The 24,560-nt window shown below is 37.4% G+C and overlaps 1 protein-coding gene across 2 annotated transcripts in view; it reads right to left on the bottom strand.

Annotated features, from left to right (window-relative positions):
- Nucleotides 1–24,560, bottom strand: part of SKAP2 (src kinase associated phosphoprotein 2) — a 114,941-nt gene that overhangs the window by 22,175 nt on the left and 68,206 nt on the right. For both annotated transcript variants that reach the window (XM_009325716.1, XM_009325717.1), the window contains exons 8-10: nucleotides 16,796–16,920; nucleotides 15,828–15,891; nucleotides 15,356–15,460 (exon numbers count right to left, since the gene is read on the bottom strand). In XM_009325716.1, coding sequence (XP_009323991.1) covers nucleotides 15,356–15,460; nucleotides 15,828–15,891; nucleotides 16,796–16,920 — 294 coding nt within the window. The remainder of the gene's footprint in view (nucleotides 1–15,355; nucleotides 15,461–15,827; nucleotides 15,892–16,795; nucleotides 16,921–24,560) is intronic.

Below are 24,560 nucleotides of genomic sequence, written 5' to 3'. Positions count from 1 at the left end.
ACCTAACTCTGTAACAGATGGGTTACTACTCTAATAAGGAACATAAATCAATCCAGCTACGTAATTCTTTAAAAAATTAGCTTAAACTGTCTTTTTTTATAAACAAGATTATTTGTTTACAGAAACATTTAAGAATTCCAAAGAAGGAGCAATAAACACACAAAATTTAAGAACAAAATCATTTTTATAATTTGGCCAAACCGACACCTTCGGCTAGCGTTAGTAGTGAGGGCTAGAGACCATCTGGGGTCAAAGGAATAAGAATTAACACCCTGTTTTATGCAGGGCCAGCAAGCTGCCTTACCTGAGGACAGTGCTTCCCAGCCTTAGGGAGGGGGTCCTCTGCAGTATTCTCACTATATACACATACCTGTACATGCCTATACATTTCACCTAAACTCTTATGGGGTTTTAGCCTAAGCAGCTTGATATCCCAGAAATCCTCCATGTATTGCTTGATCCTAGGCTTATTTGCCTTGGTGTGTGTATTTATGATGGCAGGGATTTTCCTTTCTAGTGTCTTCTTTTAGACTCCAGATCCACCCATTCTGTAGGGAGAGATCTCCAAATGCAAGTAGCAAAACTCTAGTTTTGATAATCCTCCAATATTCCCACAGATCTGTCCCCTTCCCCCAGTTCCTCCTGGATGTGACAGATTACTGGAAGATTTACACACAACTTCTTGACATTTCACCCTACATTCCCAGTAGCACTCTGGTGTGCTCTGTAAACAAATGAAACAGCTTGGAGAAGGCTGCTGAAGGTGCTATTCTCTAACCATTGTGTGAGATCTGGGGGTGGCAGAGAGGGGAATACAGACTATCGTTTTATTAAAGCTCCATCTGACTGTACTGGGGTGCATGGTTTGGGGATGAAAATGCTTCCAGAACAGTGACAGAAGTGGGAAACAAGCTGGTTGCTATTTATGGAAGAGGTTATAAACGTAAGAATCTCTTACCATGACAGAAGACAGGACAATTCTTATTCTATTCCTACTTCTGTGGGTCAGCTAGTTACCACCCAACGGCTCAAACAGAGAAATTATATTCCTGCATGACAAGCTTTAGTAAAAAAAAAAAAAAAGAAAGATTTCCACAACACAAGCACAGAAGATGGAGACAAAAACGGGTCACCCAGACACAGGCTAAACACTGGGATTGCAGATGAGGTGACATCAAAATATTAGCAGAAGTTGCATCTGAATAAATGTGCTCAGAAATAGAATGGGAAACACAATACAGAATTGTATTCCAACAGAATACAGAAAGAGATCTCCAGGTTATGAACAATATAAAAATACATTTTAATGAAAAATATTATGCACACTGAGATGCTTTAGTGTTAGCTGAGGACAACCCATGCTAATTCCTAGCCCCAACTCCTTCCAACACGTGCTACAAGTCTGATTCCAAGATGGAGGCAAAAGGTTTCATTCAAATACACTACCAGCTAAACTGGATGGGACCTCCAACTAACACTTTTTGTGCAAGTTTTAATCAGCTCTTTGAAAACAATCATTATTTAAATTCTAGAGTAAGTAAGGTTGAGTATACGCACCACTCTATCCAACCAGTAGACAGTAACAGAAGTCTGTTATTACTATTGACAATATACTGACCTCCCAATGGCCTCAAATAAATAGCATTGGCTGTACAAAGGGAAACATGAAATACTTTCGGATAGAAGGGACCAGTGGAAATTGCTTAGTCTAACACCCTGCTCTAACTCTGAAAGTTAGATCAAATTTCTAGGAAACAGCATTTGGCTTCTTTTGGTACTCCATACTAAGCTATTCAGCAGCAGTTTATAAGGGTCTGTGCATTTTAATAGCTCATGTATGAGACAGCTGAAACTAATGACTTTATAGAACAGGACTAGCTCAAATGACTCAGTTTTGTCCAGATCATGCCAAGTCTCCAGATGTGAGGTTTCCTGAATTCCTTGAGAAATCCTGCACTTTTTTTTCCCCCTCAGCTGCACTCCTTGTATCTTGAAAAGGTGCACCACCGTTACTCGCAATTGTGTAAGCAGTCTGAATAACCAAACCAGTCATCTCAGCTAAAAGTGAAGCACTGCCTCCTATTGAGAAGACCTTGGAGAAGTTATCTCATCATCCTCACAGAAAAGATTAGTGGATTTTGTTATAAATTAACTCAGGATCAATGCTGCACGAAAAGGAGGCGAGAAGGAGAGGAAGTGATATTGAAGTCCTGGAATGTCACTTAGCCATTTTCTGGAGAAAAAAAAAAATTCCCTCTTAAAAGAACCTTCCTGTGACACCACCCAGCGAATCTAAGCATATGTTATGGTTTGGCTTAATCAAAACCAAAAAGCAGATATAACATTCCCTTCCTAACAAAAGCATTTTGGAGTTACAGCATTTGCTAAACTAAAGAGTGAAGTAAACCAAAAAAATCCCAGTCCCACTAGGGACAAATACAAAACACACTTTAAGGCTGCAATTCTCTAGTCTTGTGCAGAAGAATGTTGTTTGGATCATATAACTATTGCTATGAAGAATAATAACAGAGTGAAGTAGTAGAGAGAAATGAGTAAGTTTGGAGAACTGTTTGAGAAAAAAAATCTTTCTAAATACATCTGTGAAAAAGACACTGCATTTCTCCTCTATTATCACACACATACCCATCCACATGAACTATACTAGGGCAATGGATTAAAAAAACATGGTTTTAAAAGCAGGAAGATACTATATGACTTCTCACTAGATTACTGAAAAAACAAGTAATAAAATATTTTTCTAGCAGAAAGTATTTTTTATAACGTTTTAGGGCAGAAAGTATGAAGATTAGGTGATCAAAGAACACACCTCTATCCTTGGAGGAAAAACAGTGACTCGCACAAGACAGAAAATTGAGCATTGTTGGCAAGGTCGTCCACAGTTGTAGCAAAGTGCATCTTCTCACTCTACTGTGCATAATTTTACCAAGTTTTCAGGAAATGTAGGAGCATGCTTTGCTTTACTTACCTTCCCTACTTGTTGAGACCTGAATATATGTTAGCACCTTTCCTCTTTCTTTTCCTTTCCTTTCCCCACTACCAAGTGTCCCAGTACCCTTGCTTCCCTGCCCTTGCCCCATTCTGTAGTCACAACCAATTTGTATAAAGACTATATCCTCTTCAGACCCCACAAATTTTATTCATTTACCAAACACGAAAGTTGTTAGTATGAAAGTTCCTGTTTCCAGGGCTTCACAAGGCCCTTCAGGCTTTAAGAGCAAAGTATCATGATGGGAGGAAAAACATGCTCAGTCACCTGAACAACAGAACAAAATATATTCATTAGGACAACTGAACAATCCACAGAGGATTGTTCACTACAGGCAATTCCTGGGTTTAGTTACGATTATATTAACATTTCATGAACTCAGCTTCCTACTTGGAGTGCCTGCTTGGAGCTCTCCTTGCAAATAAGCAATCTTCAGTCATGTCTTGAGTGACAGCTGAATGAACTTAGTTGTGCAGCACTGGTCTTCCAAGCAACAAATAATTTAAAATCTCCAATTAAAAAAAAAAAAAAGCAACAACTTTACATTCTCTACATTCTCTTTTTTTCTTACACAAACACAGATGTAAAAGAATTAATAGTTTGTCAATTTAAGGTTACAGGAGGAAAAAAATTAGCTAGTCTGACAGGATTAGGAGGAATAGAAGTATGTAAAATCTTAGTTACACCTATAGCAAGCTCGGGAGGAGAGGAAGTAGAAAGAGGCAGGAAAAGCAAGACTACATACAAGGAAAGACCATTTAGCATGTCTAATTTTGGAATACTAAAATTTCTTTGACAAAATGATCTAATTATTATTAATAAAATTCAATACAAATATGCCAAAGTGCAATGTGCAGTGCATAGAAATAAGGGATGGGGTTTGCACTGACCTTTTTATTTCCTCATGAAGAAAGACCGATAATAGTAGTTCTTCTCAAGAGAAAAGATAAAGGTCATCACAAGCAAGTTCAATCGTGGATATGCACACAATAATTATAACGAAGAATAAAAGAAGTTACAGAGAGTTCCACTTCCAGAAACTCATTCATTATTTTCCCGTTTTTATATTCACAGACACTTTGTATTTGCAATTAAAGTAACTACTTCAGGGGTTTTTTTTCAGAAATCAAGTCTCTTAGAATTGTCTGATCCTATATGCTGAGTGAACTGGTCAGAATATATTAAACTCAGAAAACAAAAAGATGGGCCATCAAACAAGGTGAAAATATCATAAGTGACTTCAGAATCTAGCTCTTTACAAATTCCTTAAGTTTGATTAGGCACTTTTTAAAATGTTAGCTACATTTTTTTGATCAAGAGATTAGATAACAACTTCCACACCTGAACAGAAGCATCTCTGGAGGTAAAGTTTCATGTTAGCTTCCAACAAAAGCACAATTTTGGCTCCACTTCTAAAAATGTTCCTAAAGCCTCAAATTTGGCATACAAAAATCAAGGCAATAGGCATCTTACCTAAATCCGTACTTAAACATTTAAAGAAGGAATAAAATATTTTTAAGATACTGCTCTTAACAGGCCTCAACAATGTAAAGGAAAGCTTCTGGGGTTTAATGTTTCTACATGCTCATCTAATTATTTAGCTGATTAACAAAAAATGCTCCCTCCTCTGTCCCCCCTCACCCTCCCAAAAAAGTAGTTGCAATTACTGGACAGAATGCAAATTAGCTCAAAGGGACAAAACAAACAACGATTTTGAAGTTGCTTCCGTGAGTTTATTGTAGGTTCACAGGAATTTGCGCTAGATTGCTTGCCTAAATATGTGTGGCATGCACATAAGTACATTCTTATATATAAACATAATAAAGATTTATGTGAATTCACTGTAACTAAAATAAATTTGTTTGTTCTCTCAACCCGTAATAGCTTTTAGTTATGTAAATAGTTTAAGTGTTCAACATGACATCTTATAAACCTTATTATTAAAATGTTTGGCTAAAATAAATGTGGTGGCTATTAAAATCTACATAGAAAATATAAATAGTTCTCTATGTAAATACATCTAGCAATCAAATATTCAATTAACTAATCTATACTGTATAACTCTGTACTACAGTGTTATTTGACAACCATGTACAGGGGTTATATTTCTCAGGCTTAAATTTATATGATACACAGAAAAAACGTCTGTAAATGTCAAGTAAAGTTTCCCATACTCGTTGATCAGCAGCAAGATTTAAATTTAAAAGCCATTTCTGAAAACTACATATCCCTAATTGTGACAAATGTGACTTGACATAATATTTACATACATAGAATTCATAAAGAAAGCATCTTGTTTAAACCACATAATATCCTTTAATAATCTGCAGGGTTAAAGTATTCAAATTTATAGTCTGATTCCAGAAATGAACTTACTCAAAAAAGGGACAGAAGACAAGGCATATCAGCATAGCTCACTTTAGTGAAAGGAAACACAATACAGTTGTTGGCATGCTTCCACAAGAAAAGTCTGGCTCCCAGATGCTTCTCTTATAACTCCTTTAAAAATGTTCTACCAAGACATTTTTTATTCTCTGTGTTGATCATTAACTGCACATTGACAAAAAAAATTCAGCAGCTTTCACCCTTTGGGTATTTTCATGAAAAGTAACAAACCCACACCACTGCCTCTTTTCACTGTTTATGGCCCATGCCATCAAATTAAATTATGTCAACTACGCTAAATCCTTTCTCCAGCTTAAATGATGAAATAAAGTAATTGTAAAAATATTCTTGCTATGATTCATTAGTAAACAAAAATCAGGTTAAATCAGAAATAAGCAGAAAATTATAGCTACAACGCAGACTGTTTACACATACCATATTTTGGGTAACATTCCCACATTCATTTCTACAAATACTGTCCCATTCTCCCATTCTCATACGTTAGGTCTAGAGTAGGACCAGCACCTCTGGATGTCAGATCTTACTAGCCCTACATGGCACATACTGCGATGCACTTCAAGGAGATGAGGTATGACAGCAGGGATCTGGAAATAGTTCATAAGCAGGAGATGACAACTGCTCCCCAGGCAGCTCACCATGTTACTGGCATGCAGAAAAACCCAGGGCCCCCAGAGTCCCAGACTACCTGAATTCCCTCGCAGCCAGTGCTTTGGATTATCCAGCTCTCATGCCAGAAACACAACACAGTCCCAGTTGCACTGTAAGAGCCACCATTTGTAGGGCTGAGCTAGGCAGTTTAACCAGAAATTGGGTCTTATGACCCGTATGGAAATTATGACAAAACTGTATCCATCTTGAACTTTTGTTTATTGAATTATCTGAAACTACTGTTCAACATTTAGTAATGGAGATGCCTCACTTCTTAAGGAAATAAATTTGAGACAGGTATGGAAGCAAGTATAGATTCAGTTAGTATATTTTGGGACAATGGAAGGATGACCCTCATGCTAGGATCCACAGGCTTTTCTGTAGACAGTGCTTTGTTTTGAAAATGAGATTCCTTCCTTTAATTCCCAGTTTTACTCACTGTTGCCTTCAAGATTCAAGGACACAATAACTGTTACAGCCTGCTAAGACAAAAACCCTTCCACAAACCAAAGCCAGAAGTACTGGAACCTCTTCCTTAAGGATATTGAAAGTTCCCGAGAACTTAAACTAGTTTTCATTAGAACACAAAACTCAGAGTTTTTAGGCAGAGGAAATCAAGATCTGCTAGGAAAAAGTAGATTTCAAAACAAGGACTGAAACAAAATATCGCCTGTGCCAACCATCCCCTTTCTGTATGAGAAAAATTTTCCTCCTACCTTGCTGTCTAATCCAAATCTCCCTGACTTGCCAAAAACTTCCCTCAGTCTCTTCCGGCTTCTTAAGAAAACATTCTTCCCTTCACTACTGAAACTTATCTTGTGTACCTGCACCCTGCATTTCCCTGGAGCATCCCTCTCTCTACTCTAGGGCACAGACTGCTGCATCTTGCGCCCTCTGCCTGGTCCACTCTGTGGTCTGGCAGCTGTACCCTGCTGACCATTTTCCCTTCCTAGGAGCAACCAACCTGCTTCTTTCAAAGACCCAACCCGGCCCAGGGAGCAGCAGCCAAGACAAGGAAACAGGTGGCCTTTTCCTATGTTGCCTTCCTTGTATATGGGTAAACTACACATGACATCCATTGCAAACACAGTACACTAACACACAAGCAAATCAGGTATACATGCATACGGCCAGCAAAATTCTTGAAGCTCTGGTTAATTAGTAGTATTTTGTTTGGCTAATTTCTCCATTTTGAGGAGAGCGGGAAGGAAAGTGAGTAGCAGATAGAAAGCACACTGAGAGGAGAAGACATACAGAAGGATTTATGCTGATGCCTTTCTTAAGGCTGAAAAATTCAAATGAGAGATTGGTATCTATAGTAACAGAATGATTAAGTCAGCCTTTAAAGCCCACCTTGCTGGGTCTTATTTGAGAGTCCAGTTGTATAAATTATGGTTCTTTAATAGCTACCTCGTGGAAACCAGAAAAGTTGAGAAGCGATAGCCTGAGGCACCATATAACCTCTGGTTGCTCTTGTTTCTCAAAAAACTCTACCTAGTGGTTTTAATAGCCTGATATGCAGTCATTCATCACAAATTCAAAAAATAAAGGTTCCTTGATCTATCTATATAGTATTCATCACAGTTATACCCAAGCAGTAGAGCAAACCCAACACTTCTGTTTTCATAAATATACATAATACAATTGACATTTTGCTTTGAACTTGCTAAACTACAGCAATTCCTCAAACTTATGGTTAATAAACTATCTCACATACCAAGACATTTCTTCTGAATGTTTTGAATTAGAATTATTGCACTGCTTCTTAATTAGATAAAAACAGTGCTACCAAAGAAAACTACTTTGCTTTCAAAAGAACAAACTTTGGGTCCATAACCCATTGAAGACATGCATGCATAAACAAAGCTTTATTCACATTTAACATGAAGCCAGCTGTCAGAAACAGAGTCAACACTGAAAAAACTACGATACAAGTAAAGTTACTTTGTGTGATTTTTTCTCGCCACGATGACAAGCTTTTCTGAGACAGGATTCTATCTCTTAATAACAAATAACTTCTGTCGCATACTGTTCACATCAGATTGTTTTTACAAATCAATAGCATCAAACATTGTTTAGCACTGGTGCACAGAAAATTATATAAAAATGATTGATCAGTCATTGCAATAAAATACCTTATTTCAGTAAATAAATTCCTTTAAATGAGTTGTGTGCTAATTAGTTTTTAAAAGAGTTCTTTAAACATAAAACTGCATGATTTAAAAATACTTCCTTTTTAGATATTACTAAGTTATGACTTCTAATTTTAAGTAAACAAGCTTCAAAACGCCAATAGACAATGCAGATTTAACAATCTATTCCTGGTTTATTGGGGGGGGAGGTGTCTGATTGGGCTTTAGGGTATTTTTCTTTTTTTTTTTTTAATTCTGAAATACAGAAATAAAATTCAGCCTTTGGTAACCCAAGACTTTGATAAACACAGCTTTCCAACATGAACTCACTTAATTTATTATAACAGTCAACCACAACTTCAGGAAGGTCGCTTCTATTTTCTCCACTTGTAAACTCTGAAACCTATGAAGTTAAATGTCTGAAAACTATGAAGTCCTGCATGCAGTTCAACGAGAGGAGAATAAATGCCTGAACTTAACAGCACACATTTTCCATTTACTGTAGATACTGTAATTAACTGTTCCGAATTTCATAGCTGACCAAGTTTTCTGCAGCAGAAGCATATTACCAAATAAAGAATACTCTTTTCTAAGAGTACTTCTCAGTAGACAACCCCACCCCAAGTCCAACCAGTGAATATATCCCTCACATGCAAACCAGACTAAATAGGAATACTCAGTTATTATTCCATTTTTATTGGCCTCCTCAATTGCACGTTTGTGAATATGTGTGTGATGGAGGGGCAGGGGTTGAATTGCGTCACGAACAGTAGGCTTCCTGACAGCTATGGGCCACCTGTTGTTCACAGACCACCACTTTATATTCACTTTACAAGAAACACAGAAGAGCCTGTGAACCTTATTTTTCCTCCCAAAGACTTGCCACTTCCTATTCAATGGGCATCTCATTCTTTTCAGCTACACCAGATTGTCTTACCTCCTCTTCCATCACTAACACCTAACATCAGTAGAAAGAAAGGTTCCCTCTTTAGATGTAGGATTACGTTAACGGAAAATAAAGCCCAAGCTCTTGTGGCAAATGAAAGCTGAGGTCCAGATACCACATTCCTAACTACCTTCTGGATGCAATGTCTTTAAATACAAAAAGTTGTCTGGATTCGTAACTCATGTCTCATGAGCATTTAGTACTAGCTGAAGGACACTCCAAGTTATATATAAATCCCATAAGCATACTGCCTCAAGACCCAGAGTGACAGAGAATTCAGAAACAGCTCCATTTCATCATAGCAGTTGGGATTCAGCGATATACAGTGAAAGAGGTTGTTTTTCAATGATTTCCATGTCTGGCATATAATCAGACACTTAGTAGACCCCAAATCCCAGTGATCAAGACAACAAAACAACACATCTTTGTCAAAAAAAAAATCTTTAATATTCCTTGACACCAAAAGGTAACTTACATCTGCTTTTCACTGCTCTTGTATTATTTTAATTACTTTTGATTTACAGCAAACTGAGTAAGCCCTGTAGCACTCTATTCTCCCTATTCTGGTACTCCACCTATCAGCAAGATATTATGGGCAAAAATACTCCATATATAAAATAATGCAATGGCTAAACAAGTGAAAAATACTGATTTCTTAACAATACTGAGATCCAATCTTTGAAAAAATTGTTTTGAAGAATGACCTATCCTCACTACTTTAAAAGGAAAGAAATCCCTTGCTGTGTTCTTGAATCTGAAAGATGTTTTAATGGAAATTATTCAAAACACTTTCAGTAGTTACTTTGGAAACTCATCTTTAGTACTGTCCTCAAAAATGCTCATCTTACATCTGGTCTTTCAGCTTCAAATATTCCAGACCCTACTTACACTTTATACTTTGAAAGCACTTCATTTACTAATTAAAAGCACATAGAATTCTTTCTGTAGAAAAAATAAAAATAAAAAATTGATAGCACATCAGCATTATATACAACTTCTGTGGACAAGAATAAAGAATTCCCTAACTACTTGAGGCAAGCAACAAATGTTGGGAGGAATTTGGACAATATATCAGGATATATAATACAGTGACTTAACAGCAACGATCACAAGTAATGTCTCGGATTCCATAATCATCTGTGTCTCTGCTGACTTCAACCTACTGCTCCAGTTTACAGTGACCAATTAACAGTTTCTTCATTTTAGCTTACTGGTTTTAGGAACTGATTATACACCTGTAATCCACAACTGGGACTGCCAGACACCAAATGCTATATTGGGCCCACAGACCCTGACTGTGATATATTGAAAACTCTAAAATAAGCAAAGGTCTCCTGAAAAGGCATTTTCATTAACACAGCACTGTGAAATCTTCACTTCTAGTGCCAAAAAGTCAATACATCTAATGCTACATTTTGAGAACACAAATATTTGCTATGAGTCAGTGTTCATGAGTGACAGATCAAACTTACACTCAAACTCCACTACATAATCATTACTTCCTTCTTCCCAAGAAGAGGTAAATCAGAGATCACGTTCTTCTTTTTCCCCCCTCCATGCTCATGAAAGGGGTACAACATCATAAAAACAATTTGCTTCTTCAAAGCTCAAGCAATCCAGCAACAAGAGAGGATGGTATTAAGTTATGCTGCTTAACTGTTAGAAAAAATTAAGATGACAAAGCTGCTTAAAGAGACAACCGTGAGACAGGGACAGGATGGCTGATCATTCCCTACCTTCATGCACAATGTCAGAAATAAGTTCTGAAACAACATCAATATAATTTTAAAACTATTTAAAAGACTTTGCTTAAAATAAGTAAACAAATCAAAAAGTGTTTCTTTGTGTAGAACACTTCCTGTTGTATAAAACTTAAGACATTCCTTACCTTTCCCTGAGCTTTGCCCTAGTTACAGTTTCCCTAGCTAAGCTTCCAACTACACTGCAAAACAGAACTATTGGCCAGATACCTGGGCTTGACCATGATCCTTGGCCCAATCAAAGATTGAATCAATTCCAAAATTTAATTTACAGCGAACTAAGAACCGATGCAAGTTGTGTTGGCTGGGTTAGTTCTCCACAGCAGTTCCCTTGGCTAGAGATCACCACAGCACTGAATTTCACTGTCCTCACCCAAAAGCTCTCTGGGTTCTGACAGGCTAAGAAGAGATGGCACAAAGTCAACAATGCCAGCCTTGTGTCACATCACATTGCTTCAGGATTTCCAACCTTACCTATTCTGTAAGGGCAGCTTTTTATCTCCATGCACCAACTAAGTACCACCAAAGTAAGAATCAAACCTTATCTTTAGAAACATTTTAATGGAAACTATACCGTACACTGTGGAAACTACTACTATAATGCAAGTTTGTGAGCAGAAAGAGAACAGAAGAAAAAAGACAACACAAGATTGAAAACTAAGTATGTTATCTTAGATTAACACTCTTTTCTCCTATTGTGCAAGAGTATTGTAGACAGTACACAAACTGAGATGAGGTTGTAGAAAGCGTCAAGGTGGCAGGCAGTAGTTAGCACTGCAGTTTTGGGTATGTGCTCCATACAGATGTGAAACCACAGAAGACAATACTGAAAGCCCTTAAAAATTATGTCACTGAAAACCTGAGTTAATAAAAAAATTTGGTCTTCAAGGGCTGTAACAGATGACATATTCTTTAAAGCTGGCAAGTGTTCTCTCTTCTGACAAGGACAACTCCATTGCTTAAAACACCACTAAGCTAGAAACTCTATGCATCTAGGTAGCTCTACACACACAGTTATTCAATACTACAGTTTCAGAACTTATTTTATGTTACAGCTTATAATATCCAACTGTGGACTGCAAAATTATATAGAGTGTACTAAGGTAGAAAAAAAATAGCCAATTAGGCAAAAATGGGCCTTTATTGACAATATTTTTAGTTTTACTTAACCAAGTTTTCCTCCGCGTTTTTTTATTAAAAAACAAAAAGACAAAAGCTTAGTTTGTTGAAGACGGTATAAAGCTTTCTTTTCCTGAAGAATCTTGCAAGGAAGGTTTTACAAGTTGGGAAATCTTTGGCAGTTCTGACATTTTTGACTACCTGAACAACCACAGTAAAACACTGACTAATACCGAGAACCAGGAAAATGACGCTTCTATGATAAATATGAATTTGTATGTGCTATTTAAAGAAAAGTGACTTAACAGAGCAAAAGATTAGTTTTCCCACCTCTCTTTGTACCCCCTCCAACTATCAACCCACTCCTCCTGCCAGCAGACAGTACAAATTGAATTCCAGTGAAATCTATGCTTTTAATAGTCTAATAGATTGTTACCATTCTGAACACTGGTTTGAAGCTATTCAGCTCCTGCCTGGAAAATTCATCTACACCATCTCCTGCCACAAGCGGGGAGGGGAAAATAGCTAAGCAATGTGATAGCTAGAGAATACAGCATCAGTCAGTTCTGATTACTGCAACAGCTCTCCAAAAGTTCCAATTTTCAAAAATGTGCAAAAATTTCCATATCCTCTTTTTAATCCAAACACTCTTTATTCAAATACCAAACCCAATATTACAAAATGGACTGCATCATGAACTGGCTTAATTTGCTTCTGAATGCTGATATAAAAAACACTGGAGAACCACAGAAATGCAAAATTTTACTTACTTGAGAAATTGCAAATTATAGTCAAATAAATAATAACAAAGTACAATGAGCTGTGTACCTGAAATTCAATATTTATAAAGCTAGTGGATCTGCAGAAACAGAAGCCTCTAACTTCAAGATGCTTTGAGGATAAAAACAAAGTGAAGATTAATTTCTTCTCCCTCTTCACAGAGATCTAGCAAATTTGTTTTCTGCATTCCAGAGCTTAGCATCGCTTTTGGGCTGTACAAACAATTATTTTTTTCTGTTCTCTTAACAGGAGCTCAGAATTCCTTATTTGCTCTGTCTTATTAAGTCAGGTAACAGCAGGGATAATGATGCTCTACCCTTTGACCATGAAAGGAAGAAAGAGTAAATCACTTACCTGTGAAAATAGAAAGGACAGCCAACTGAAATTAAATGCAACCAATCAGGCCTAATTAAGGCAGATGAGACCAAAGTGGAGCATGCTCTTTTACCATCAAGTTTAGATGAACAGCTATACAAGAACCAAATAAGGCCTAGTCCTGTGAGGTTTGTCAACTAGCACTTCATCTAATACTCTTCAATGTGCTATGGATAAAGAAGAGAAGGACTGCTCTAAGGCATCAGAGCCATAGGTTTTAAATTCCGTTTAAGCAAATGACTATTAAAGCATAATTATGGATGAGAAAAAGATGCTTTAATCACCTAAAATCTATTGCAAACCTATGCTTTATTTTTACTTAGTTATGCCAACACATCACAGCCAAAATTAAGAGCCCCACCGTACAAGGTAATATGGTCCTTCCTGAAAAGTTTACAATTCAAATAAACGAGATGGAGAAAGCATGAGATAAAGATAGATAATCCCTACTTGACAAGATGAAAATGAAGCACCACTCCAAGATCATGGGGAAAGAAATTCATTTAACTAAAAACTGAAACTAGGTTTCTGGAATAACAGAAGAGCTATCCTTTCTTTGTGACACCTGTTCTGTTACATTTCAGATTTATTAGCCACATTAGGAGAGAACAGTTCCTGGAAAACTGACATAATGGGATATAAGTGAAAATACTCTAAATTCTTGCAGAATCATTCCAAGGAAGCAATTCTCTGAAGACAGAACTCAAAGCAAAGAACTCAAAGCATATATTAACTATTGGCCCTCTACCAATATTGTATGTGTTACTGCTCCAGATCTACTTACTGTTTGAGATTCAAATGAACAGGTAAGATAAGTGAAGCTCAGAAAGAGAGTAATTTATCCCAGGATACGTCTAGAGCTTCTTTAACAAAAGCATAGGCAAGCATACAAGATCACCTTCTGTAAGAGCCTGAGCATCCAAAAAGCACTGCAATAAGGTTTGGCTGTATCCTCTCGGTATAAGATTAAGCCCTGTAATGTAGTTTTTATATTCACTGCAGAAGAGTTTTTCAGCATGCATGACACACTGCACCCCATTTCATCAGAACATGTATTCTGTGCTGAAGTAGTCTAGGTACAATTGAAAGAAATGGAACCAAAAAGACCAGCTCTTAAAAAATTGAGTGCTGCTACAATTTTACAATAATCATTTTCACCAGTCACTCATGTTCTCTGCTCCCTTGGTTCACTGAAATGACCTTAAAATGAAAACCAAGGCATACTATAAAATGTTCTTTTCTGCAATGGTCAAAATATTCAACCTAACAGATACATCATTTTATGTATGCTGGTCAGCATCATGTGACACAACTAATTTTTCCTCTCAAGTTATTGCTGATAATTGCACTGCCCCAAACAGCAAGGGATGCAGAACATTATTTCATACAAAGTGATAATTGTCATATCACTTTAAAATATCATTTGTTAATGAATGGTAACTGAAAAAAATGATTTTTTTTCATAGCTTCTTAAAATATAATCAAGAACAACCACCTTTCTCCTAATACTTGAATGTCTATAAACATCTTCAAGAGCTTTTGCCAAGCTCTTTTGTTTTGCCATCTGATAGATAAACTTGGACATCTAGAGGCATAATCATTTGACCACATCAGAAAGTCCACAGTAAAAAGTTTCTGTATAATCATAGTCATGGTGGAAGATATGAAAGAAAATGTCAATACTTGTGCTGCCTTTATTTACAGTTCATCTCCAGAGCCCTTTCAAATCAACACATTGCTTTCTTGCAGGATTATAATATCATGTATTAGGCAGCACCTGATAACATATGGAGTGATAGCAAACTTTTACTTAATACAAATGCCAAAATGAATACAGAAAAAAAATGATGGGCAAGTTGGTGGAAAAAGCTGTAAGGCAAGTCAATTTTTTAATTAAAAAAAATTGTGTACCAGAGAATGTTAATGAGCCGGAAGTCCCCTGAGACCACTTTTACACATTCTGCACTATTTTGATGCCCCTGCTAAAGAAAACTGAACTGTTCTCACTCAGACCTGGTTGAAGACACATTCTTTTTTGAACGTCCTAGCAAAACTTGAAATCTGAAAGTATCTTATTCATCGGGTGACTTTACTCACTTTCTTTTAGCCACTCAGTTATCAAACTAGAAGTAGAGAAGACAAAATGATCACAAGTCACAAAATAAAAAAATCTCAGCAATACCTTTAACTTCTTCGTAAATGCTATCATCTATTGGTTCACTGCTCACTTGTCCAACATCGTCATATTCTTCTTCCTCCTCCTCAGGAATTGTATTAGATCCCATATCTATGTAACAGCAATTTAAAAAGTTAACATTTACTAGAAAAGAAGGCCTAAGCAGAAATTTATGCAAAATAAAAACACAATTCATCTTCTAGGAGCTGGTGCTTACAGTATATTCTGATTACCTTCTTACAGTGTTCATAAGGAAGAGCTTTCAAGCTAAATAGTATTCTTGGAAAAAAGCAAAAAAATTGCAAAAGGAGAAGAGTCATGTAAAAGCTACAGCATGATTGAGAACTAGGACTTGCTATTCAAAACCTGGATAAGTGGGAATACTAGATATACAAACATGACAGATACGTTAATGGAAAGAACTACCATCACTAAACAGTATTGGCAATAAAGGCTACTGCTCTACTGGCTGGCTTACCTTGAATTAGAAATTTGACTTGCTGTACCCATTCCTCTGCTTCTTTGGGAGTGGCAGCTGTAAACTATTAAACATTTATTAAAAACTACTAGCAGTAATGACAAAGACACAACTACAATTTCATTAGCAATAAAAAAGTGGGACTGTAGCATTCTCATCACTTCCTCAAGAAACCATTAATAATTCTTTTCATGTCTTCTGGTACTTTTCTTGCAAGGATGCTTCTTATAATGTACAGCTAATTTTGACAAATTTACGTAATTGAAGGAGAGGATGATGGATTTGAAACTCTGATCAGCAGCTGGCAGCTGTGCAGAAAAAAGCTGCTTCTCTTCATCAATGTCAAAGCCAGAACTGATGAACAAAATTTGCCCTTGACAATTAGAAGACACCCATGAATTTCTTTAGACTGCTGGGTACAGTTTTCTTAAAAATGTTCTTGTCAGACTCCAACACACTACTTGACAGCTTAATTAACTGGCTTTCAACTGCAATCTCAGATATTTAAAACTTATTAAACTTACATTCCATATTGATGTCTAGCTGATAGATCTCTGAATTGCACAGCTGATATGTGCCTTTACGCAGATTTTCCTTGCAAAGCCATAACCAATACAATATGTATTTAACACTGATATATATTTTAACTTTTTTTTACTATTTAATTCATCCAAGAAATCACACAGACATACTATACAATAGATATTAAAATGCTAACATTGAAATGACCAATAGATAAAGATGATAGATTTCCTTACTCTTGTCCAAAAAGATAATATTTGAACACATACATGCATATTTTAAATCAGATTTTTTTCCTAATATATGAATATACAATATAAGCAAGCTAGCGTTTCCTCTTTTCATTAAGATGTCAGTGAAACTTGTTTTACTGAAATGTTAATTCAGTAACTGGAATTGTAACAGCTTTATCAATTTAATTTCAAGTCAACATTAAAAAGTCAAACCTGATAAATGCGCTTATCAGGAGCGGAGATTTCAAAACAGCAATCTTTCTTTGCATCCTTCCGAAGGCTATTATTCATTCTGATGGTGTAGCCCTCTAAGGCAAATTCACCTTTCTGTTGTTTGTCTGTTGGAGATAAAAAACAAAGTTAGAGCTTCATTTACAACAGTGAACGTAAGTGGCTCAGCAGGTTATCGTTTATTCAGATTTTGTTTTCTATTTCATGAATTTTACAAAGAACAGAGGTTTTTAGCAAAATGATTAGGTGATGCTTCTGGAGATAAAGCTTTATTTTAAAGGAAGATGTACACACAAGTACATTTTTCTGTAGGATGCCTAAGGAATTCCACAGGGGATGTTTGCAGATGGTGGTCTTATTTAGTAAGAAGTGCATGTTATGACGCTTGTATCTAGGGAAAGCCAAGAACTGGAACTTGCAAGACATGCTTCCTATAAATCAGTGTCTCTTTCAGGTTCAGTAAACCAATGGGAAAACCTGTCTAGCTCAGAACTTGCTGAGCTCCCTCCTAAACTAACCACTTCACTCAAAAAATAAACTTCAAACTTCTTTTTAAGCAATTGGAAAAGCTTCTCTTCACATTCTCCCACCCACTCCCAGATGAGCCTCCTTTCCACATGGCAGAAATACAGAATGAATTTTGTTATAAATTCAGGCGTGTGTTCCAAAGCATTTCTCTCAACACAGCAAATGTTTAATTAGCTAATAAAAGTACTGAGCCCTACCACAGTTTATTATTTAGAGCCATGTGGTTGTTTTAAAGACAATTCAACATTTCAAAGGTTCTGGTTTATAAAAGTATCACTTAGAACAGGCCTGAGTTTAAATATACTGCATGTTGGGCAAGCGGCACCTGTGCACTCCTTCTGAGCTCTTCAGACCAAACCCTACATCTGATTTTATGTCCTCTGGCATGTTTTGGTGGATATTAAAAACAAACCAAAAAAGTGTAAGTAAATCAGTTTTGCAGTTTCTGTAGATCACAGTGCAGTATTCAAGTAAAGATAGGCATCATCAGTCACATTTTGCTCAGGCAAACAAAGAACAAAGTGCAGTTGCAAATGAAAGAAAATGACATTAAGTGTGGGTTTTTTTCCACAGTAGAGAAAAGCATTAACAATAAGCATCAGGCACAACAGCAAAACTACTTTAAGTGTTGCTGAACAAAATTTAGGTGCAAATCTAGCATCCATTGTTTATGTTTGTCAACAAAAGGAGAAAACCTCTGCAGCAGATAAAACAGGAAAAACTACAATTTTCAACATAATTTTGTCATCTTTCTGGAAATTTAATAGGAAAGCAAATCTTTTTTCCACTCCTGAGGGCAAAAACTGGCTAACACAGCAACATGAACATCAATGGACGTAAGGGCAGTCACCATACAAATACTCTTGCTAGTAATCTTACATGCACATAGACACAAATTCTTTGTCCTTCCACCTTTTTACGAACTCTCACCCAGGGCAAGTAAATACCAAATAACACAATTATATGAGAAAATCCAGGGCACTGTTCTATTTTCTCTTCTAGTCCCTTCCCCCACAGTAAGTTTTATTATGTCTTAATTAAGCACTAATGATACAGTACTAATATTTTATATTTGCTCAATTCTCCACCCCTACATCAAACAGCACACAGATGCAAAATTCATGGAAACGCACCAAGGCAGATATTAGAAATAACAACTTGCAATAGGTTAACTAGGTCCCCTTTTAATGAAATTCATTTCTGCCTAGAAATTTTATTGTTCCCTCACTTGTGACCTCAGGGAGAAGATGAAGTGAAACACATTAATTTCTCACTCTCCCATGCTGGAGGTTTATCAAAACCCAAGAAGATAGGAGCACACAGATGGAATAAACACCAGGTTCAAAAGGTAAAAACATTTTGTCAAGATAAAAATGAGGCAAGTATTCAAATTTAGTCTCTTGGATTATTTCTGAGACTGCTTCTCTGTGACATGGATGATCCCTTTTATGGTAATACAGTTTTACAGAGCTAATCTCGGATGATCTCTATACTGGTACTCGTTCTTTCAAAGAGCATTACAGTTAAAACAGAAAGATGCTGTATTTTGCACTGGAAGGGGAACACAGTACGTGGTATCCATATTGCATTTGATTGTTTTATTGTTTGTACTGTCTTTGTCTTAGCTCTCTGAACACACCATTCCAGTGCTAATGAAAATTACCTGTATGACCACCAAAAAAATAGATATCTTTTGCTATTAAATTCTTTCACTGACCTTTATAGCAACAGACTAGTCATAGCATTTCTACTTTTGCTTCTAATTGTGCAGTAAAGTACCTCTGATTAAAACCCAGTGTAGCATTATGCATATGCTTAAAATGTTGACCATGAGGAAATTTTAAGACAATGAGACACTTCACAGCCCTGACCCAGAACCCATTAAAGTTGAGAGAAAGACTCTCGGGATGCATTCACACTCCCTGTGGCGGCAACCCAGAGGTAAGACCTAGTATGTCCTGAGAAATGGCTCCACAAATACAGAGTGGCAGGACACAGGTCAGCTATAGCTCAGCTGCATGCTCTGATGGTGACAAGCAATGGAGGTCTACAAATCCCAGTTGCTCTTGCAGAATACACCTTTCCAGGTAGGACTGGAGACCAACCCCATCACCTGATCACCATGGAGCAAACCATGACCCATGGTAGCTGTTTGGCCAGGCACAGTAGTCAGGTGTGAGCTTGAAGGCGGGGCCATCTTATGATCATCGGACTCAATGATCATCTCAACTTCATTTATTGGCAAAGGCTTGCAGCTAAATAGGTGTGCAGACAGACTTGGGCTGTCAGTTTAAAGCTGCCGTGTGAAGTTAGTGCAACAGGGGCTTCTGTGAACTTTCACATTCAGAGTTATATTGTTTATATCAGAAATATTTTCTGGAGACTGTGCTTTAGGGAGATATAAACAGTTTTTGATGTTTAAAAACTTTGAAGACTTAAAGATTTTACTTGGAGACTTAAAATTAGTTATAGTTGTTTTTTATGGCGGGAGCCTTAAAGGTAGCTTCAGGAAGTACATTTACATTACAGAGATTTCACTTTCATTTTGAACCCCCAAATCAGAACTGGAGTTTTGCCTAGGCAGGAATACAACAGCATATTTAGGAGGAACTAGGGAGAGACATGCGGATGGAACACACTTCTCTGAAGAACAGTATCATTCTTGCTGCCTCTCATTTTCTCAAGATAGGGCTTTGCAATTCAACAACGGGAAACCCTTAAGTTTCCCAGAACAACACAGAACAGAATTGTAAAGGTATAATCATCAGTTTTGTAAAAACAAAAAGGATTGTAAACATCATCAAGCATAAGATGTTCCACAATTAGGTCAAATCTCATTTCAGAATAAGCTGCTCTCTGCCCTCATCTCCTCCTCCTCCACCACCCCTCTCCCCGTATCAGGCACACAACAGAAAAATAAATCTGGGTCTGTGTAGATCATTTTGCAATAGGAATTTAGAATTGTAAAAAGCTAGTATAACAGAGTGGAGAGTCAAGCAGTAGGTATTAAAAAAGAGTCAAAACTAGTACACAGATATTTGAGAGAAATAAATATGGAGGGCTATATTTAAAATAAAGAAAATACAGATCTGAATGAAATGAGAGCCACTTTAAACATTTTTCTTGCATATAAACTTCATTCATCCTAAAAATAGTGAAATGTTGTTAACAACGGAAACAGGGCCAATATCATATTGGGAAAAAAAAAGAGTCTCAAGGGAAGCAGAGAAAAAGGGCTTTGAAGTAACCTTGCGTAACTGAGTCCATGGGAACTTTTAAAACAAAGAAGGGTAAACCTTCAACGGGGTCTTGAAATGATTGGGTTGTAAATTTGAGGCCTAAGGCAATGTGCCCATATTATTAGCACATGTAAAAAGAATTAGTGCGTTCTGAAGAACAGAGAGGACTCGGATAGTAGAAAGGAAAGAAGTTAGAGAAAAGCATAAGGAACAAAGGCAAACAGATTTCAGAGAGTGATAAAGTATTTATAGATACTATTAGAATCTATAATTTAACTCTCTTCATCTTGAAATTAGGAGCCTGTAAGATCTTATGGTTTACATGGCTTCATGCTAAATGTAGTTTCACATACTTTTCCATATGCAGGATGTCTGCTTTCTAAAAATAGTAAGTGTCAGTATCTCCAAAATGGTAATTTCTTTTCCAGCTTTTGGAACAGTCCTTTCCAAACGCATGCATAGGATTTCTTCCTTTTTAGATAGCAGATCTAAAATGCAATCGACTTTTTTTTTTTTTTCTTTTCTTTAATCTAGTCCTCTGAGAAATCTAAATTTAAAACCATGAAGAAATGGAGGCAATGATTGAAACACACTATTTAGGGCACCAGTTTGTTTATATTCAGTTTGCTTATACTCAATAGCTGTTTTTTAAATAACGCACTATTAATGGCAAGCATGCTTCTCGAGGTCTGAATTTACCATTCTCATAGCAGAAGATTCAGTACTTGTTAGATAGATGCCTTTGATCGCCATCACCCTGCGACAACAAAGTCCTATTGAATATTCACAATTCCTGCAGGTTTCAATTATGGATTCTGTCAAAAGTAAAGTCTAAACTAAACAAGGATTTTCGCCTTTTCTATGTGGTTGTTCAGAGAGGGAGGACTAAGAGAAGGAGGTCTGTGGCTAAAAGCAAAATGATAGTTCAACAGCTTTCCATTGGGTTTGTGTATCTTTCCTCGCTCCTAGAAGGAGAAATTTGGTAGCTTAGCATGTAGCAGAAATTCCAGTAGCCTAGTTAGGTGAGTCACTAGGACAGATTTGCAAATGCAACTCTAACTAGGCTTCCCTCTCCCTTAATATTGTTCAGTCATAAAGTTCTTCAAAAAAACAAAACGCAAAATAAAACAAAAACCCTCTTCTGCACAAATAGAAGTAGTCCAGCCATTGGCCTGGCCATCACTGTCTTACTATTCAGAGAAATCCAAAATTTTCATGTGTATGTTAAAAATTATATATTAAAAAAATAAACTCAGACTTTTCTAAAAGCCTCTGAATTATACCCCTCTTCAACATCATATTACTGGCAGGCAGATACCATTTTCAAGTTATAAAAATGAAAATAATTTTTTTAGTGCCCATTAACAGGGGAAAAAAATTACCATGATGTTATCAATTACTGTCTTGCTAAACATTTAGCTGATCTCTCCAGTTTGCTGAGACAGAAGGGCATATAACATTGTGGCCTAGTGAGGAAGAAGTAATGAAGCCATTAATTCATTCATTTATAAAGCAACAAATTAACTTTCCTTCATCACATGCACTTTGAGGTCTGAAGGGTTAGCTATACCACCTAGGTGCCTGAGTACACAGGAACTGCCAGAGATCATATAGCAAAGTGATATGCAAACAGGGTACCCAACTCAGGATGCAACTGCATGGAAGCAAAGAAAAGAGAAGGACTAGGAAAGATTTATGGATGGAAAGACTATGAAAAGGAGGACCAGACAAGCTTCTGGAAATCTAAGCCAGCTCTGACATTTGAACACGCTTCTCTGCAATGTTGTGGGCCACATGCTGGCAACAGATATTGCAGCACAAGCACAAATATACACACGCTTCCTGCAATACCTACTTCTAACACGTAATTAGGTCAAACCTTTAAGCCTTATTCCTCCATCTACTCCACGTATCATTGATCAGGGGGGAAAAAAAAAGTAGGTGATTTACTTAGACCTGTCTATATTGCAGGGATAAATAACATTGTTTCACTATCCAATGCTGCACCAAATGTACAAGAAAATAGAGGAGGAAACAGGGAAACAAGACATTCATTAGCCTGCAGGCATCACAACTGTTAAAAGGATGCTTGTAATCTCTTAGCTGAACACACATACACACAAAAACACAGTCATTTACTGTATTTTCACAGGCTTTAGCTTGTACTATATTCTCCTGGACTAGGCCTCATTTTTCATCATTCAGATCCGAATAAACTGTTATTCAGAACCTGAACAGGAGTTTTCAGGTTCTGAAACTTTTCCTTACATGTGTTTGTGAGCTTTATACACTTCCATACTTCTTCTTGCTTTCCCAATGTAAAAAGGAAAAAGTTAGAAGAATTAAAAGTGTTTTGGAAACAACAAATCTACACTAACTAATAAAAAGGCATCCTATAGCCTCACATTTAGCATTCAGTTATATTTACACTGATAATTTAAGTGTGAAAATCAAACCTTGGCCAACAAAATACACACTGCACCAGATAAAATATCCTTCACAGATTATTTGCCTTCATGTCTGGTTTTAAAAACGTAGACAACGCAAAACAAGCCAAGCGGGACCTAGAAATCCCTGCTGCCTCTCTGCATTACGTCCCACAACACACAGGCACTAGCACTCCATTACCCATTAAAAGTGACGCAGGCAGCAGGACTGAGCACATATGGAATCCCCCTCTCCCTTGTCTCTCTTCAAACCAGGTTCACATCGACTAGGGGGAATTTTCCTGTTGTGTGAATCCGTCCTGGAACCTGTCAGAAACCAGGGCCCAGCTGATACAAAACATCTGCAGACACTGCACAGGAGAGACCAGACCGGCATCGTTTGTACAGACGCCATCCCAACGATTCAGGAGGTGGCAGCAATTTGCATGAAGCCACCCAAATGCACGCTTCACCACTGTTCTACAGTTGGTAAGAACACACCTTCATTTCCTACGTGGTCCAAGTTATCTGGTACAGCATCAAGGGTCACAGCAAAAGAAGGGCCCCAATACGACAGTGTACTATGGCAGGTACCACTGCTGGCCATAATAATGGAAGCGAAAACAGTTTCAGGTTCTTCCAGTGACTAAATACCAGATCTCCTCAGGATTGTCTCAATGCACACCTCAGCCATGCTGACAATCTGCAGCTAAACAGCATGATAAACAGCAGCACATACGTTCACAACCATCAGGATGACAACAGCTCAGTTTCAACAGCAAACTAGTTTGCCATGGAACTACAGCAATCGCTTGTATCCAGTTTCTGCACAATGATGGCAATTTGCTTCTGCACTGGAACAGGCACCTTTACGTTCTATGGCATTCAGAGGGCTGAAGAAAGTACTTCCGACTAGTCTAGAAAAGAGCCGCTTCTTCAAAGGCAAGTTCTGGAGTGACTTGGTCATCCCAGATCTGCAAGACAGAACAATTCCACCATGCTGTGCTAGTTTTTCTGCACTAACAGCACCAGTCACATGGAAGTAGGGCAGAAAATCATGCATCTGATTTACTTCCCTCCTCCATGAGCTACTGTTTGGAGTCCGGCCATGTCTATGCAATTCCCAAAAGATGATCCATGGACTATGTACCTAATCATTAGGTTACAGTTAGGAGAATCTTATAGAATCATATAATCATAGAATAGTTTGGGTTGGAAGGGACCTCTGAAGGTCATCTAGTCCAACCCCCCTGCTGTGGGCAGGGGCGTCTTCAACTAGATCAGGTTGCTCAGAGCCCCGTCCAACCTGACCTAGAATGTTTCCACGGATGGGGCATCCACCACCCTCTCTGGGCCACCTGTGCCAGTGTTTCACCACCCTCAGCATAAAAAATTTCTTCCTTCTATCTAGTCTAAATCTACCCCCCTTTAGTTTAAAGCCATTCCCCCTTGTCCTGTCGCAACCGGCCCTGCTAAAAAGTTTGCCGCCATCTTTTTTATAAGCCCCCTTTAAGTACTGATAGGCTGCAATAAGGTCTCCCCGAAGCTGCCTCT

Source organism: Pygoscelis adeliae, unplaced genomic scaffold (genome assembly GCF_000699105.1).
Source record: "Pygoscelis adeliae isolate BGI_AS28 unplaced genomic scaffold, ASM69910v1 Scaffold226, whole genome shotgun sequence".
Taxonomy (NCBI): domain Eukaryota; kingdom Metazoa; phylum Chordata; class Aves; order Sphenisciformes; family Spheniscidae; genus Pygoscelis; species Pygoscelis adeliae.
This window is presented reverse-complemented; position numbering and strand designations above follow the sequence as displayed.